Here is a 15,514-nt window from a genome sequence, read left to right on the forward strand (position 1 = left end):
CTTTATCTTCATCCTCCTTCTTCCCCTTTAGAAACAGCCTTTTCTAGGAAGGTAAAATGGTTGCCTCCCTAATCTTGCCTCATACATGCGCAAGGTAGACCACAAAATAGCCTCGGAGTCGCTCTCTTACGGAAAATTTTCACATTGACGGTGGCCTCGGAGTGTCCCTCCTCCATGCTACTGACAACACATTTATAGATGCCAGCATCATCAATGTTGGCGTTGTAGATGGTGAGGGTGGAGGAGTACTCATCATTTTGCACCACTGAGATGCGCTGTTGGTTCGGCGTCAGCTTCTCACCGTTAGGGGAAAACCAGGAAATGTCTTTGTATTTGGCCTCCCCTGCCGCTAGGGACAATAAAAGAAAACAAAGCAAATTCAAACGAGTTCTCAACAAATCTGCACAGAGGGAATTAAATACAACCAGTAGCACTATACTGAAGACTGACCCAGAGGAAGGGCTTCTGATACCTGAGAAGCAAGCAAAGAAAATTCTCTGTCACAGCACTGTGAATGGTCAGCTGCTGTCCTGCAAAAATGATATCAGGTTGTTTTTATAATCTAAAGGGGTACACTCATTTTAGCCCAGAATGGCCTTCTGTGCATCCTGGGATCCTATGTTCCAGCCCCTCCACTACACAGATCAGTCCGAGAAATAAAAATCTCTTCCTGCTTCAGCTCCATCGTATTTTCAATAAATACCTGTATTTTCAGACTGGGCTACTTTGCATATCAAAATGATGACACTACTGTAGCAGCAGTTCTGGCACTGATCAGCTTAAACTTCCTGCTGCATCCAGTGTAAATAAGAATCGTTTTCAAGTGGTTCCAGGCTGCCTCTTTCTTGCAGCTTACATCTCTGCATTCCTCAGTGCAGCTTTGTTATTTGGGACAAACTCCTATTACTGAAGGGGCTTTAATTGATCTCACAGTTTTCTGAATGCAAACATCACAACAACAGTTGCTCAGAGGACACTTTCATTTTTAAAGCACTGGCATTAACAAATCACTCTGCAGTTAAGCACTCCTGCATCAGACAACCTCATTACTTGTCCCAGGCAGTATGGTCCTGAGGAAGTGTCCTCCTCTGATGGCATTTTGCTGCCAGAGCTCACTATAGCTCCAATTTGTTCTGTGTCATGCTTCAGGATGCTATCATGTCAGTGCTCCACCGTACTAATTCCTCCCATTAGAAACCAGGCCAGTTGCTGTCAGGCGAACCTCTGAAGAGGACACGACTGTTAATTTGGAAAATGCTATACAATTGTAGGATCTGCTTTGAGGCACATGCACAGTATCCGCACAGCACCACGTTGTGCAGGAGAACAGCCTGGGGCGGTTGGTGGCCTGAACAAACAGTAGATTGTGTCACAAGAAACGCAGGTGTTTGGCAGCATTAAAATCCTTAGTTGCAGAGGTAACAACTCTCAAGTCACCTAGCACTCTCATTACTGCTGTTTGTGGTTGATTAGAGAAATAATTTGGAAATTTTAAATCCAAAAGATCAAAGAGCTGTGGAATGATGCAAGGTGCAATTATTGTGGCTATTGCTTAGGCTTAGAGACATCACTTCAGTACCCATTTTTTCATTTTAAAATCTGTTTGCTGGAGCTGCTTTCTGTTGCCAGCTCTCAAGGGAGAATGCATTTACTGTTTCCAGTAAACAGCATGTGTTGCCTTTGCTACTCAGTCTTGTAAACCGTAAGGGCATATGAGAAAAAAGCAGCAATAGAACTTGCAAGCTAGACCTGGCACTGGAGCTTTTATCCCAGAGTTAATACGACAATTGACCTTGCTAGCAAATCTAGATAGAGACAACTGATGCCATAAGCCGTCACTCACCTTGACATAAGAAGAACTTAGATTCTCCAACATTGATCTCCCCCTGGCTTGGAACAATGTCCACTTGTAAAGAGGCTGGAAAAGAAATGAGCATGCAGAATATGGTTAGACAATAGTAGTCTACAGCTAAAAAGCTTGGCCAGCCTTCCAATCCCCATGGCTCCTTTACTCATCCAATGGAAGAGCATACAGTAGAGTGTTCTTGGCTTTTATAAGCATTGCTCTCAACCAGAATTTATCTGAATGTACAGTGCCATGGGCCCCTCAGGACCCAAACGAAGTTTCTAACATACAGAGTTGCTTCCAGACCTTTATAAGGGCTGATTTACTTTCAGATCTCTACCACACTGCAGTACTACCAAGCATGCTTGGTGCGCAAATTAAGAACATCAAGCAGCCTGCAAGGACTCCTCTATATTCAAACTGGATCTGGCTCAAAGGCCTATAGCGCAAATAAATTATCTTTGCTTTGGAGACTTCTTTTTGCTCTACATGATCCCATATTCATACAAGTCCCAGTTACTAACCATCCCAAATGCAGAGTGAGAGTCAAGGTCATACTCTGGGTCTTTGGCAGCATCTTCCAGTCAGAGACCTAGTCCAAACAGCCAACAAATCGGAGATATTTATGGCAGACAGAGCATACCTGGATTAGGAAGGAAATTTCCTCCAGTATATACCGATGAGGACTATTGACAGTTTGTGATTTCTGCCTTCAGGTACTGGCTGAGACTTGCTTCCAAGTTCACCCAGGCGCATTTCACTTAACTCCCTCCTACTGCAGATTTGGTCTCTTCCACTGTCTTCTCATGGAATACCATCAGTGCTTTGGCTTTTATGTTAGTGGTTTTTAGTTGTTGTTTTCTTGTTGTTTTTTTGTTGTTGTTGTTAATTTTATTTTATTTTTAAATAAGAGACTGAAGGTGTTTTGGCAGCAGATATGGAACAGATGTTCCACGGACCTGAATGAAGCATCTAATACATCCTTGTCTGGAACTGAGGAAACCTGGAGTCAGTGAAAGACATGGTACCTTCTGTGCTCCCTACAGTTGAATCCAGCACAGCCTCAAAGAAATAATTTAAAAATAACCCAAGTTCAGTAATAATTCCAGAGAGAATATTTGAGGATACTGTTGCTGAAAGAATCAAAATGGATCTCAGATGTTGTCAATCTCCCTTTAGACATCTTTATTTAACTTGTGTGTCTTGTCTGAAAGTACTCTCACCTTCCTTGTACTTTTTAATGAAGTACACATTGCCCTTCTAGCTCCTGCATTCATCCTGGTTTATTTTTGGGTAATCTAATTTCTCTCAACAGAACTGCAAGTGCAAAGAGCCAAATATAATAAAATGCTAAAGGTTTATTAGATTCAGTGCAGCGAGGACTAAATAACCTATTTCTATAGGCTCACTTTTGTTGTTGTTTTTCTACAAGCCTTTCCAACACCTAAATTTTACATTTGGAATTATATTCTGGAGTTCTTTTCTTGGGAAGGTCTCTGCTGTATGGAATGAGTGCAAAGGCACTACAAAGAGATCTTAAATGTCTCAAATCCAAACTAGATTTCTGCTTTGCAGTACTAAAAGATTCATCCTTCTACATTACAACGGAACTAGATTGGAGCATAGACAATATTACAAGCTCAAATAATGTCTTCGGGCAGCAGCTGCAGCAATGTGCAGTGATGCAAATACTCCAGAACATTACAGCAGTTTCCAGTATGAACACTCCAGAAACTGGGGGCATCAGCAAAAGACAGGCATTTTTTAATAATGGGACCTTTTTACAGTGTTTTCAAATCATCAATTAAACTGTCTTTATGATCTTGTCTTCAGCATGTGAGTGATAGTTCCTGTTTAGAAATTAAATTTACATAATCAAGAATCTTTAGTCTCACTCAAATGAGAACAATTTATTAAGGAACATTTAGAGCTCCTGCACGAACAGTTAAATGTTTGTTAAACTTCAGAGGCTCCGATAATTGCTGCTGTAAAAGCGTTCTCATCTTCACTCAGAAAGGCCAACATTGACAAAAGAAGTTCACAGTTCGGTTTTTGAATCTATATTTAGATATCTAAACTAAAAGTTGGTCTTTCAAGAATAACCAACCTCTCTGAACGGCTCTCTAAGAAGTAGGGCAAGTCTCCTACCTCAATACCCAAGCACAGCTTAGAAGCCTACATTTGGAGTCCCACTACTGAAAAAAAAATAACAACCCCACATGATTTTTCCTCATTTATTCATGAAATTGAAACTGATTAGCATTTAATGGATGAAGGAGAAGGAACATGCCATTTTGGAAGTGTGACCAGAAACCAAAAGCAAAAAGTCAAAGATGCTGACTTTATTAAAACAATCCTGTTTTAGTACAGTAGGGGGAGAATCAACAATCACAGCAAAGCAAGTTAGACAGCCAAGATGAAAGCTAATCAGATTTCTGGCCTGTGTTGTATATACTCCAGCATGACTACTTATTTTCTAATTTCAATTACATTGGTACTAAACAAGTGAGAAAGGAAAGCATACCTCCCCATTTTCATGTTCATTTACAATCAGCCTTCCACAATGCATATCCAAGCAGGCCCAATGCCCCTTTCCCCCAGCAACCTCACTGCCTTTGTTCATAGCATAAATTATGACCCATTAGGCAGAAAAACGCGATTGGATTCTGGCTTTCCTCCAGCTATAGCTTAATGCTGCAGCAGCTCTGTGGCCTAACAAGTCCAGGCCAGGTATGAATTTCAAGAGGCTGAAATGAACAGGTTTTATTTCAAAACTGCAGCTATTAGCTTGCAGAAAACAATCATCTTAATTGAGCTATTTCTCTACCCCATGTAGCCAGAGCACTTCTCAGCAACTTTACTGCAAATGTTTCACCTGTCACCCTCCATGTTTTCATGTTGTAGTGCATAAAAACTGTTCTTCCAGAGCAGCTAGTTTTACCTCCAGACCACAGAGGCATTACTTTTAGCTGCCAAACACACTTGGGTTTTTAAAAAACATGCACTGCTTCAGAAATGAAAACCTGTTTGTATGCCAATGGCAACATTCCTTGCAATGCTTGGGAAACAGTGGTGGACCGTGGGGGTTAGACATTAAGCATATAGCGATATAGAGAATGAAGGAGCGCTGCCTGCCATCACTAAAAAAGGGCATAAGTAGTAGGATTTTCTGATAAGGTGTCTGAGCACATTTCTTTAGCCAACAACCACTCTGACACAGCATTTCTCTTCATAAGTAAATGGGAGGCAATTAATCAGAGCCAGCGAGTTCTGTAATGGATAATAATAGTGCAAAGTCCATGCCACTTTTCTAGTTTTACTCTCACCAGATTTTAGCAGGCTGGACTGATAAACGCTAGCATTCCATCGCAAAAGACTGGGATACAGCAGTAAAGAGAAACAATTCAGCCAAGATTCAATTGAAACCAGAGCTTGCGAGTACTGTGCGTTCTAGTTCTGGCTAACGTTTGCACGTATGGCTGCTAAGGCTTGCCTAGCCAAGAGGCTTTCAGAAGGAGGGGACAATAAAGTATCCCTTGATCTCTTGAGTAATGACAAGGGGCTTATTACAGCCCTCTGGCCTGTTTAAGGCACTCTTCTGAGCCCTGCACTTTTTAACAACTGGGAACACAATGAAGTTGTGACCGAATTCCCCCACAGCACTGCCTTGGAAAACCACACCAGACCAAGCAAGGGTACTTAGACTGGTTATCAACTTTCTTTCTACTCAGCCAAGTACTGCTAGCAAACAGCGGGGGGCTGGTAAAATGGCTTTGAGCTAATTGAGATCTAATAAAAATTCATACTTCTTTCTTTCTTTTTTTTTTTTGGTCACACTACACTATATAAATATACCAATGCACCTCTTCTACACTTTTGAGAGTTGCTACATGCTGGGAAGGCAGTGGCAAAGGCTGGGGTTATTAAGGCCTTTCATTCCACTCTCAGGTGCTAGAAATGAGAAAAAAGGCTGTCTAAAGCACTGAACTTTTCATCACTCCAGAATTCAGCAACAGTGCTCCACCTTACATCTTTTTTATGCATGTCTGTGCCATAGTAGATGCAAACAACAGGAGATCACACAACCAGGAAACATCTTACTGTAAATACAGCCAGAAGGGCCAGGCCAGAGACCTGAGCACAGGCAACAACGTCCAGCTGTCAAGATTGTCCCTTGTTTTTTCTAAGGGCTCAACTCCTGTACATTTAAGCAATAGGCATGTTTTCAAGAGAATGAAAACTAGAAACCACCTTTTGGACACAGGAAGGCAAAACTTTTTGAAGTCTTTGAAACGAAAGAAGGAAGGACATCCTTGGTTATGTCTCATTCAGTCAGTGCTCCCTCTGCTCCACCAGCTGCAAAGTTATCATCAAATCTCCTAATTAACAGCCAAGTAATAGAATTTCTGGAAAGGTTATGCAGAGGGTCAGCAATTCCTTCACCAATAGTCCCTCTGTATGGCAGCACAGTCCCTTCAACCATGACACAAGCGAGGCAAGGAGGAAACCTCCTGATGAGTCTGATGATGAGATGAGTCAATCTCCTAAGAGTGGAAATGCATTTTTCAAACCTAGTGATTACCATGACACAGAAACCACGACCTCAGGAGTAGTAGGAACCAGAGAGCTCATATATGCAGAAACACACCAAGGGGAACCTGCTGGACTAGAGAACTGAGTACAAGTGCTCCAGGCCAACTCCTCCTCAGAACCTCCTAGTGGGAGTCAATCTGTCTGCGCTCATCTGTGCCTTCACATCCCTTATTTGACTTTAGGCAGCAACCGTAGCTTTTTTTTTTTTTTTTTTTGGCATTTATACTGTGTCTAGCACAAGGGAATCCAAGATACTCCACTATTGTAACAAATGGCCATAAGAATCTTAAAGGAACATCTGACTTCCATGCCTTTGCTTACATCCAGTCAGCAATCACTCCCTGCAGAAAGACTTCTGATTGTTAATCACTACATGGAGCAACCAATCATCTCGTAGTTAGTAAAGGCACAAAACATACTCGAGAAGCAAAATTATATCTGGCTTTTTTCAGTCTCTTGTGTTTTCTTCTGGTGGTAGTTCTCTGTAGGAGCCAAGCTAACAGATTGGATAGGCTGTGGGTCTGCTCCAGCCTGGAACCTGTCCTGGGTCTTTGTTCTCAATGTGTTTGCAAACCATCTTAAACATTTCTCCTACCAACTGGGTTAACAAAGGGCTAGGAGGCAGACTTCTGGTGATGAAATTTGGCATAAAAGAACCCAGTTGTGTTTGTTCAACAGCCTTCAGTCAGGGAAACAGAAGATAACTTCTGGAAATCAGGTATCATCTGAGAAGAAATGTTCCTCTGAATTAGTCACATCAAGCTCATCTGTATTTCTTTTACACCAGGGAGACTTCAACCCTAATTGTTTCAAACAGCCTTTATCAGCAGAACAATTTGCTGACATCATAACCGAGATAAACAGGTTCATCATAACAATAAACTGTGTCTTGAATTACATAAACAATTGCTCCCTACTTGCTAAACTTTATTGCTTAGTATATGATCAAACTGACAAATCCAGCACTGCCATGGATTTTAACCACTACTTAATTGTTGGGTTTCCTTTGCAGTTCAGGGAGATGGAGACTATTTTTTCCACTCTTCATTTAATAGACACTGTGAGCCTATTTGCATTCCACTTCCAACTTCAAGCAATAAAGGCCTTTTTAGCATCACATAATAACTGCATTAAAAGGCCTCTTCATAATCACACAATAACACTTTTTATAGCTCTGCCCTCCCCCATATCTTTTATCTAGTTACAAAGTTCCCCAGCCCCCAAATAATGCTGAATAATTCCTCATTGATTTGAAAAAAAACTCTGCTAATGCAACTTCCCGTTCATCTGTAGTTAAATATAATTAATTTTGCATTTCAACAAAAGAAATGAGCTCAAATGAATCCATGATTTTGGTAATAGGCAGGGAGGATGTCTCCCTGCTGTGCTAAGACTGAGGCTAACACAGCAGGCTTTACCTGTTAAGTAAATAACATGTCACTTTAAGCAGAGGAAGGTGTGTTAATTGCTGCGTATTGGTTTTATATCTGTCTAAATTCGAAAGGACTGAAACAAAGCGGAAGCTGCAGTCACTCTTCCACATTAGAAGCAGGATGGCTAATCCACACACTGCTCTTGAAGATCTGTCTGGGGCCATGCAAACAGAATGTAACAGAACACTAAATACACTTAACTACATATTTGCATTAATGCAGATTTACTATGGGGTTATATTCATCATGATTCCCTAGGATAAATATGAGTTCATCCCTCCCGCATCCTTCCTTTCCCACAAACCCATTACTCCTTTAGCCTTCCACCGCTTTGCCACTGACCCTCAAGGTTCTGACTTGAACTTTGGAACTAAACAAGGACCTAAATCCTTTTGACTTCACAGCAGGAGTTGTTATCATGTATAGCACATGCTACATGACAAATATACCATTCCTCTGTAGCCAAAAGAAGTGAGCAGGAATCTACAGCAGGATGCACTTGCACATGCAAGGTAGTCTGCCCCTCTCTCCACGTTTCTGGAGAGGTTCTTCCCTGAACGATTTCCTATCTGTGTACTTGCTTTTGGAAAAGATGCAAACCCTTCAGCTTCAGGACAGCCCGTGTCAAGCAAAGACAGGAGACACCAACTGCAACCTGGGACCTGACTAAGCCAGTATCAGCAGAATTTTTGACCATTCTCTAGAAGAGCTTGTTTGTCTATCTTCTCAATAAGACTCAGGGCTGGAAACCAAAGGTCTGGCTTCTCTGCTTTATCCAGCTGCCACCTTTGTTATACAAGAATTTGTCAATGGGTTTGGAAAACACACACTGGAAATTACTCTTTGGTGGGTATCTGTAGACAGCTAGCCTCAGCAACAAACACTGGTAGATTCTGTGTGATTTTTTTCTGTCTTTTCTCTATTGACCTTAAGTCAACACCTGTTGACCACCTAAGTCAGCTTTGGGGTGATGAAAATGGGGAGAGGAATTGTCCCAGGTCGCCTCGCCATGTTCACTCCTAACATTCTCTCAGCATAATAATATGACAAACTGAAACACTTACTGACCCACATTTAATTTCTCATCTGATCTGAAACATCTCTGCTTATTAACACTTCAAGTCTCAGGTTAGTCCAGAGACATGCCTCCACTTTCAGCCACTGAGAAAAATACTACAGACATGAGTGAAAAAAAGGCAAAATAAAACTTGAACGTGGTGATGAAACCCCAGCTGTGCCTACAGCCAGATCAGGACGAGGCACAAACTGAGATGGTACTCACAACACCATGGCAAAATAGTTTAATGTCTGTGGGGCTGGAGATTAGGGAGGAAGGATATAGCACACCACGATCAGATGCCCTCAAGGAGAAACAATGAACAGTGTTCATCAACTCAGTTGTGTGTCTCAGCAGAGAAGCGTGACACCTTCTGTAGTGACACCCACTTATTTTTCTTACCACTTTTGATATCTCTGAGCAAGCACTGACTCAGTATTCTCTGTACCACGAGCTGAGCATGCAATTTACAACGACTGCAAAGTACATAGCACAAAGACATCCCATTCCTACTCACTCGATTACACTCAATTCTCTTAAATCTCTCTGGAAATGCCCCCTTTCAAGACCTAAATTCAAAGTTCTTCTGACCTTCCTAGGACAGAGACAAATTTAACTTTTTTTTTTTCCAGCACTTAGTGCTGTCTGTGGCTATCCTGTTTACATACCATAAAGTCACCTTTATTGTATCACATCACTCTTTCTGACTCCCATGTTTCAAAAAGGTATATACATCCAAAGCCTTGCTCAATGGTCCGCATATTACTGACACATTTTCTAGCTCCTGTCAGCAGATTTATGACCTATGCACATGTGTGGTGTTTCCACAAGATCTTCTGTTATCAGGACATTCTCAAATGACAGGCCCTAGTAACACCAGTCTAAAGAGAAGACAGAGTGGTTTGGAGGGGATAAGGATGCTAATATCTGAGGGAGGATCATAAAGGGACACTCAAACCCTCATACTATCTGAGTACAGCCTCTGAACACTCTCTCAGATGCAGAATATTGATTCTTTCAGCAAATAAGTTTCAGATGACAACGTCCTGTTAATTACACAAGAACAACCCAACAGGCTGTACAGTCCAGACCAGAGAGTAGCACTCACATAGCTGGTTAGGGGCAAGGAAAACCCAATTCTAAAACCAGCTGGGATAGACATAATGATGCTGTGTTTCCCTGCCAAGGTATACTTGGGTTTCCTTGGCCGTCTTTATCTGCCCCTTCATGGTGTTCCAGGGCTGAATGAATTACAAAGATAGAAGTGTGGCGATATTACAGTAATGGCGCTTTCAGGAGATTAGATAAACAGAAAACAATGACGTGTAATATCGAAGAGCAGCAAGGAGGAACATAACAAAGCAAGAAAAGGAAAAAACTACACAAAGTGGAAATAAAAGAAAGAAAACAAAAAAATAGTGGGATTGCATCTACTACAAAACATAAAACTTGCAACAGAGCGAAAGAGGAGGCATCTATCCTGTTAACATTAGGTCATCTCACTAGCACTAGGGGACACAAGATTCTTGATATCTATCAGTTATCTGTCTGTTAAGAGCAAGAGCATTTCATGTATTTGCTTACCTTTTAATTCCCATTAATAGCTAAACTTCCCAGTTCTCAATGCTCTTTCTGACACATACTGCTCTTGACTTTGAATACAGTTGGTGAACTTGGACGGTTATTTGCCTTTGAGGCAACAGAGCTCCTCCAGTAGTAGGAATTCCTATCTTTATGCCACTTATACCACAGGTAACTTTCTGGCAGTCGCAGCATATTTCTTTCTCCCCAAACTCACAATCAGCCTCTAAGATTACAGAGATCTATTGTGGCAACTCTCTGAAGGTCCAGGCTCTCTACAAACAGTAGTTACCTAGCCTGCTATGAATTCACAATATGAACAAGCTGTGACTAATACCAGAATGGCAACTAAAAAAATTTCAGTGAACAATACAGAACATTTTTCAAAGAAATTCTTGTGAGATTAGTACCTTACTACCATTTCTGCCTTTGAAAGCCTACCATCTATTCTTTACTGAAACATTGATAGGAGAGGATGCTCCCCTGAGTATATAGGTAATATGTACCCATGAAAAGAGACCGAGTGTAACAGTATTTGTCTATGGTCAGATTCAGATGATACAAATTCCTAGGCTACCCACAACTCCAGCCAATCTTGTGCTAGGCATTTGACAGCTCCTTTACAGGACTCACAGTACGCTAGCATCTAGTTTACCTCTTCTTGCTTAGGTCCAGTGCAAACACCTGCAAACACCAAAAGCAACAGCTTCACTTTCTGTCATTGATATGCTTGGGACAACTGTCACAGCAAAGCAAGCAGTATTTCACAAGATGTACACCATTCGCTGTCGCTGCAGCACAAGATAAGCCACAGCAAACAAAGGCTTGCTTTCAATAAAATGGAGAGAAATTTGAGATGGGTTAGGAGAACACAGCTGGGGATCCACGCATGAAACAATATGTCTCCCTTTGAACAGATGTACCAGGAAGCAGCCTAGAGCTCCAACAGTTGTTAGAGGTTAACTAAGCTCTTGAGTTTTCTTTCCCAGATATTAGTCAAAGTGAAGCAAACCTAAATACAGCATCATCCAAATACGAAACCATTTGTGGGTGATGTTTCCCGAACGGTTTTAGGAAAAGAAATTGCAAAAGAATAATCCCTTGGATATGCATTTTTCACATCCTGCAGCTTTGCTTATGTGATCAGCTACTTCTTTTTTGATTCAGACAAAAACGTCCCTGAATCCTTCTTCAAAGGGACCTGGGCCATAAATCTGAGTCACACCGATTGCTTTCATGACAGCAAGCGCAGAACAAAGCATTGCCTCTGCCACACATTTGACAAGAATCTAGCTTTTATTCCTCCAGATAAAGAATTTTTGGGATCAACTGGATCTAAACAGCTTTCAGCACCTTCAAGCTTGATTGCACAACTCCCCAAAAGCTTGTGATGCTGCTCTGCCTTGGTGTAATGATTCTAACAATAGCCCAATAGAGCAGACTGATGGGGCACTCTGTATTTAGAAGAGAGTTGCTGTGGTCACTGTGACTGCAGCAAGCTGAAGTAGGTAAAGAAAAGGAGATAAAGAAAACTAGACTCATCCTTTTATACAAACACAGCCGGCAGGACTGCCAAGAACAAGCCTGGAGCCTTGCAGCTGCGGTACGAACAGTATTGTCATTTGTAAGAATCCGCCACTCATGCTCTTTCACTGGAGGGTGGCCATTCTCAATGCCCCTAGGAAGCATCACCAAGCAGATACCTTGACTGCTGCGACTGTTTAGAGGAAAAAACATTTTGTAGAAAGAGTAGCAAAAATACTTTCCAAAATAGCATCCTTACGATCTCACCTCTTTCTTAAAAAATAATTTAAATACATTTGAGTTACTGTTTTGAGGAGGAGATAGGAGAGAAGGAAAATAAGTACAGAGCAATAAATAACAGCCAACACAAGCCTATTTCCAGCTACCTAAATTCTATGATCCAAATCTGCATCCACCCCGTAACAGAATAGCCGACAAAAGCCTGACTGAAACAATACCAGCAGGATGTCTTGGTTGATGACCTCAGTACAGAGGAATGAGGTGAATTTCTGAGGCCTGGAGATAGACTATGTTATCCTTCTGGCATCAAGGTTGTGGAATCTGAATTAAGCTTCCAGTTTTGATATATCCAAAGGCAGCCCTAAATATGTGCAGCTAGAACTGGGTGGAGAAGGATTCAGCATCCACTCAGGTATTGATACAAGCACTGGGCTTTTCAGAGGAGCTTGCCCTGCCTGCTGACACCATCTTTGACACCCGGAAACAAAAGGAATTTATGGAAGTTTGTGGAAAGAAACGCAGGTTAGAAGTTAAAGTTCAGAAGCAAACCCACTAACAGCACAAGCTTTCAGTTTCATGTTCCTACTGCTTTTCATTTGGATTACATTCCTCTGCAATGTTCAAGTGAAACTAAGAGAAAATGCATCGCATTTGGCAAATAAAAACCAACATAGGTAAAACGAGTTTTAAAGGCAGAACCCTATGTTCACTTAAAGACTGTATCTATAATTCTGTACATTTCTAGCAACAGTTCCCCAGTTAAACTCCATAGCACATGCTAAATTCCAGAAATTAACAAAACTGATCAGAAAAAAAAAATCTACTGGCTCTAACGCCTACAGCTCTTTGAGTAAGGGTAGGATTTGTAAAGCTTATGAGTTCTACAGATTATGGCAAAAGCCCTCAGGATTTAACATACAACAAAGGCTTAACAAGACAGAGACATGCCTCCTGTACACGGTCACTTTATTAAAAATACACTGACTGCTCAGGAGTAGGAGGCAAGCAGCTGGAATTGATCTCAGCTGGTCTGCAGATCCAATTCCTTCCTCATCGCCATGGCAACTGCTCAGTAATTCTGCCATGAATGGGAGGAGGGGATTGTTGATACCTTTGGGGAATCTCATAACATAAAAACTCAGAGCCGTAGCAAACAGCAGCTTACCATAGTGCTACGACGAAATGCAAAGAGAAAGACATGACTGAAGCAATATATAGAGGGGAATCATCTGAAAAAAAAACCCAAACCATAGGCCAGTGGCCCAGGAGTGACCTGCAGCTGGTATGTGAGAGGATGCTCTTCACCCTGTTGCTAAATACGCCATATTGTAGTCAATATGAACAGGCAGCATTACATGCTGGAACAGAGGGCACGTCCCATGTCCACCATGGCACCATCCCGCTTTCAGTTGAGCACAGTGCTCAACCACAGGATTTTGAAATGACTGAGACAGCAGTGGCTCTTGCAGAGCATGCAGAAAGCAGGGGCAGCTCTGATCCTATGCAGTGCCTCTGGCTGCAGACCCTCTTCCTGACCAGCCAGCGTAGTACTTGAGATTTTGAGGCAAGTGTTCCGTGCTTAAAAATACCAGGATTCACAGCAGTCTCTTACAAACATCCAAATCCAAGGCACCCTGAAGACTTCCTACCTGAGTTTATCCCAATTTTATTTCCCTAGGAAAGTGAACCAACTTCAGTGCTGCCCCCGCCATGAGTGGGGTTTGTGTCCCATCCCTCGTCATCAGTCAGTGTAATCACAAGTTTCATCCAGCTGGGACAATGCCAGAACAGTCTCAAAGAAAATCATGCTCATCAGAGCTGAATTGCAAAAGTATCAAAAGGAGCGTGGCCAGCAGGTCAAGGGAAGTGATTCCGCCCCTCTACTCAGCTCTCGGGAGACCTCACCTGGAATACTGTGTTCAGCTCTGGAGTCCCCAACACAAGAAGGACACGGAGCTACTGGAACGAGTCCAGAGGAGGCCACGAAGATGATCCGAGGGCTGGAGCACCTCTGCTATGAAGACAGGCTGGGAGAGTTGGGGCTGTTCAGCCTGGAGAAGAGAAGGCTCCAGGGTGATCTTATAGCAGCTTTCCAGTACCTAAAGGGGGCCTACAGGAAAGCTGGAGAGGGACTTTTTACAAGGGTGTGTAGTGATAGGACAAGGGCCAATGGATTTAAACTGAAAGAGGGCAGATTTAGGTTAGATATAAGAAAGAAATTCTTTTCATTGAGGGTGGTGAGGTACTGGAACAGGTTGCCCAGAGAAGTTGTGGATGCCCTGTCCCTGGAGGCGTTCAAGGCCAGGTTGGATGAGGCTTTGGGCAACCTGGTGTAGTGGAAGATTTCCCTGTCCATGGCAGGGGGGTTGGAACTAGATGATCTTTGAGGTCCCTTCCAACCCAAACCGTTCTGTGATTCTATGACAGGCTCAGTTACCTCATCCTGCATAAGGTTTTACTGTCCCATTATCATCAAGTCTTGGAAATGGTTGCCAGCAAGCTCTTTGTTATGGGCAACAGATGTTAACTAGACCAACAACCACATCTCTCAGTAGAGCCCCTAGGAATTCTTTGTACTCAGCTCTCTAACTACAAAACGGAAAAATAACTCTGGCTATATGATTGTCTCTGATAATAACTGACATTCACACTCTAGAAGCATTTAGGTTTAGGCAACAAGCACTTTACAGGGCTCACACCTGGCATTACACAGTTCTAGAGGAAAGGCAGCATCGACAGCATGTGGAAAAAGATGGGAAAACTGCCAAAAGATTCGTCAGGTTTGTGGTCCTAATGAAATAGCTGCACCTTTCTGCAATTTCAGGTCACAAGTAATTGTTTGCTCCTGCCTCCTGCACTGCCTTTCAGTATAGCGTACAAACGATTTATCCACTGCAAGGACACAGGAAGCCAAAGGATACAGCTTTGGGTCTGTTAGGGTATAGCAACATTTTCTACACAGACAGCAATGGTTGTCCTATGTCCCCATTCTTCACGGAAAGAAAAATGCAGTTCTATGAACTAAAAACATAAGAAACGCAAGTTTTTTTTTAACTGAAGTTAGTTCACTACTGGATTAAGGAAATGACAACTGATAGTTTAGTTGCTCCCTTTCTCCTGGTCTCATCTTCAGGCAGGATCAGGAGAGCTGTATCATCTATGTTATTTGGAAAACAGCAGAGATTGCAGCATTTTAGATCCAAATGGCCTTTACTCATCAGCTGATAATAAATAAATAAA

General features: G+C 42.1%; 1 protein-coding gene across 1 annotated transcript in view; it reads right to left on the reverse strand.

Annotated features, from left to right (window-relative positions):
- NCAM1 (neural cell adhesion molecule 1) overlaps positions 1-2,602 on the reverse strand; it is a 61,254-nt gene extending 58,652 nt beyond the window's left edge. Inside the window, exons 1-3 of the mRNA XM_086626785.1 lie at positions 2,524-2,602; positions 1,844-1,918; positions 131-349 (exon numbers count right to left, since the gene is read on the reverse strand). Of these exons, the coding sequence (XP_086482911.1) occupies positions 131-349; positions 1,844-1,918; positions 2,524-2,602 (373 nt within the window). The remainder of the gene's footprint in view (positions 1-130; positions 350-1,843; positions 1,919-2,523) is intronic.
- Between the last annotated feature and the right edge of the window lie 12,912 nt (positions 2,603-15,514).

The sequence above is a fragment of the Tauraco erythrolophus genome, chromosome 26 (assembly GCF_009769465.1).
Source record: "Tauraco erythrolophus isolate bTauEry1 chromosome 26, bTauEry1.pri, whole genome shotgun sequence".
NCBI classification, from domain to species: domain Eukaryota; kingdom Metazoa; phylum Chordata; class Aves; order Musophagiformes; family Musophagidae; genus Tauraco; species Tauraco erythrolophus.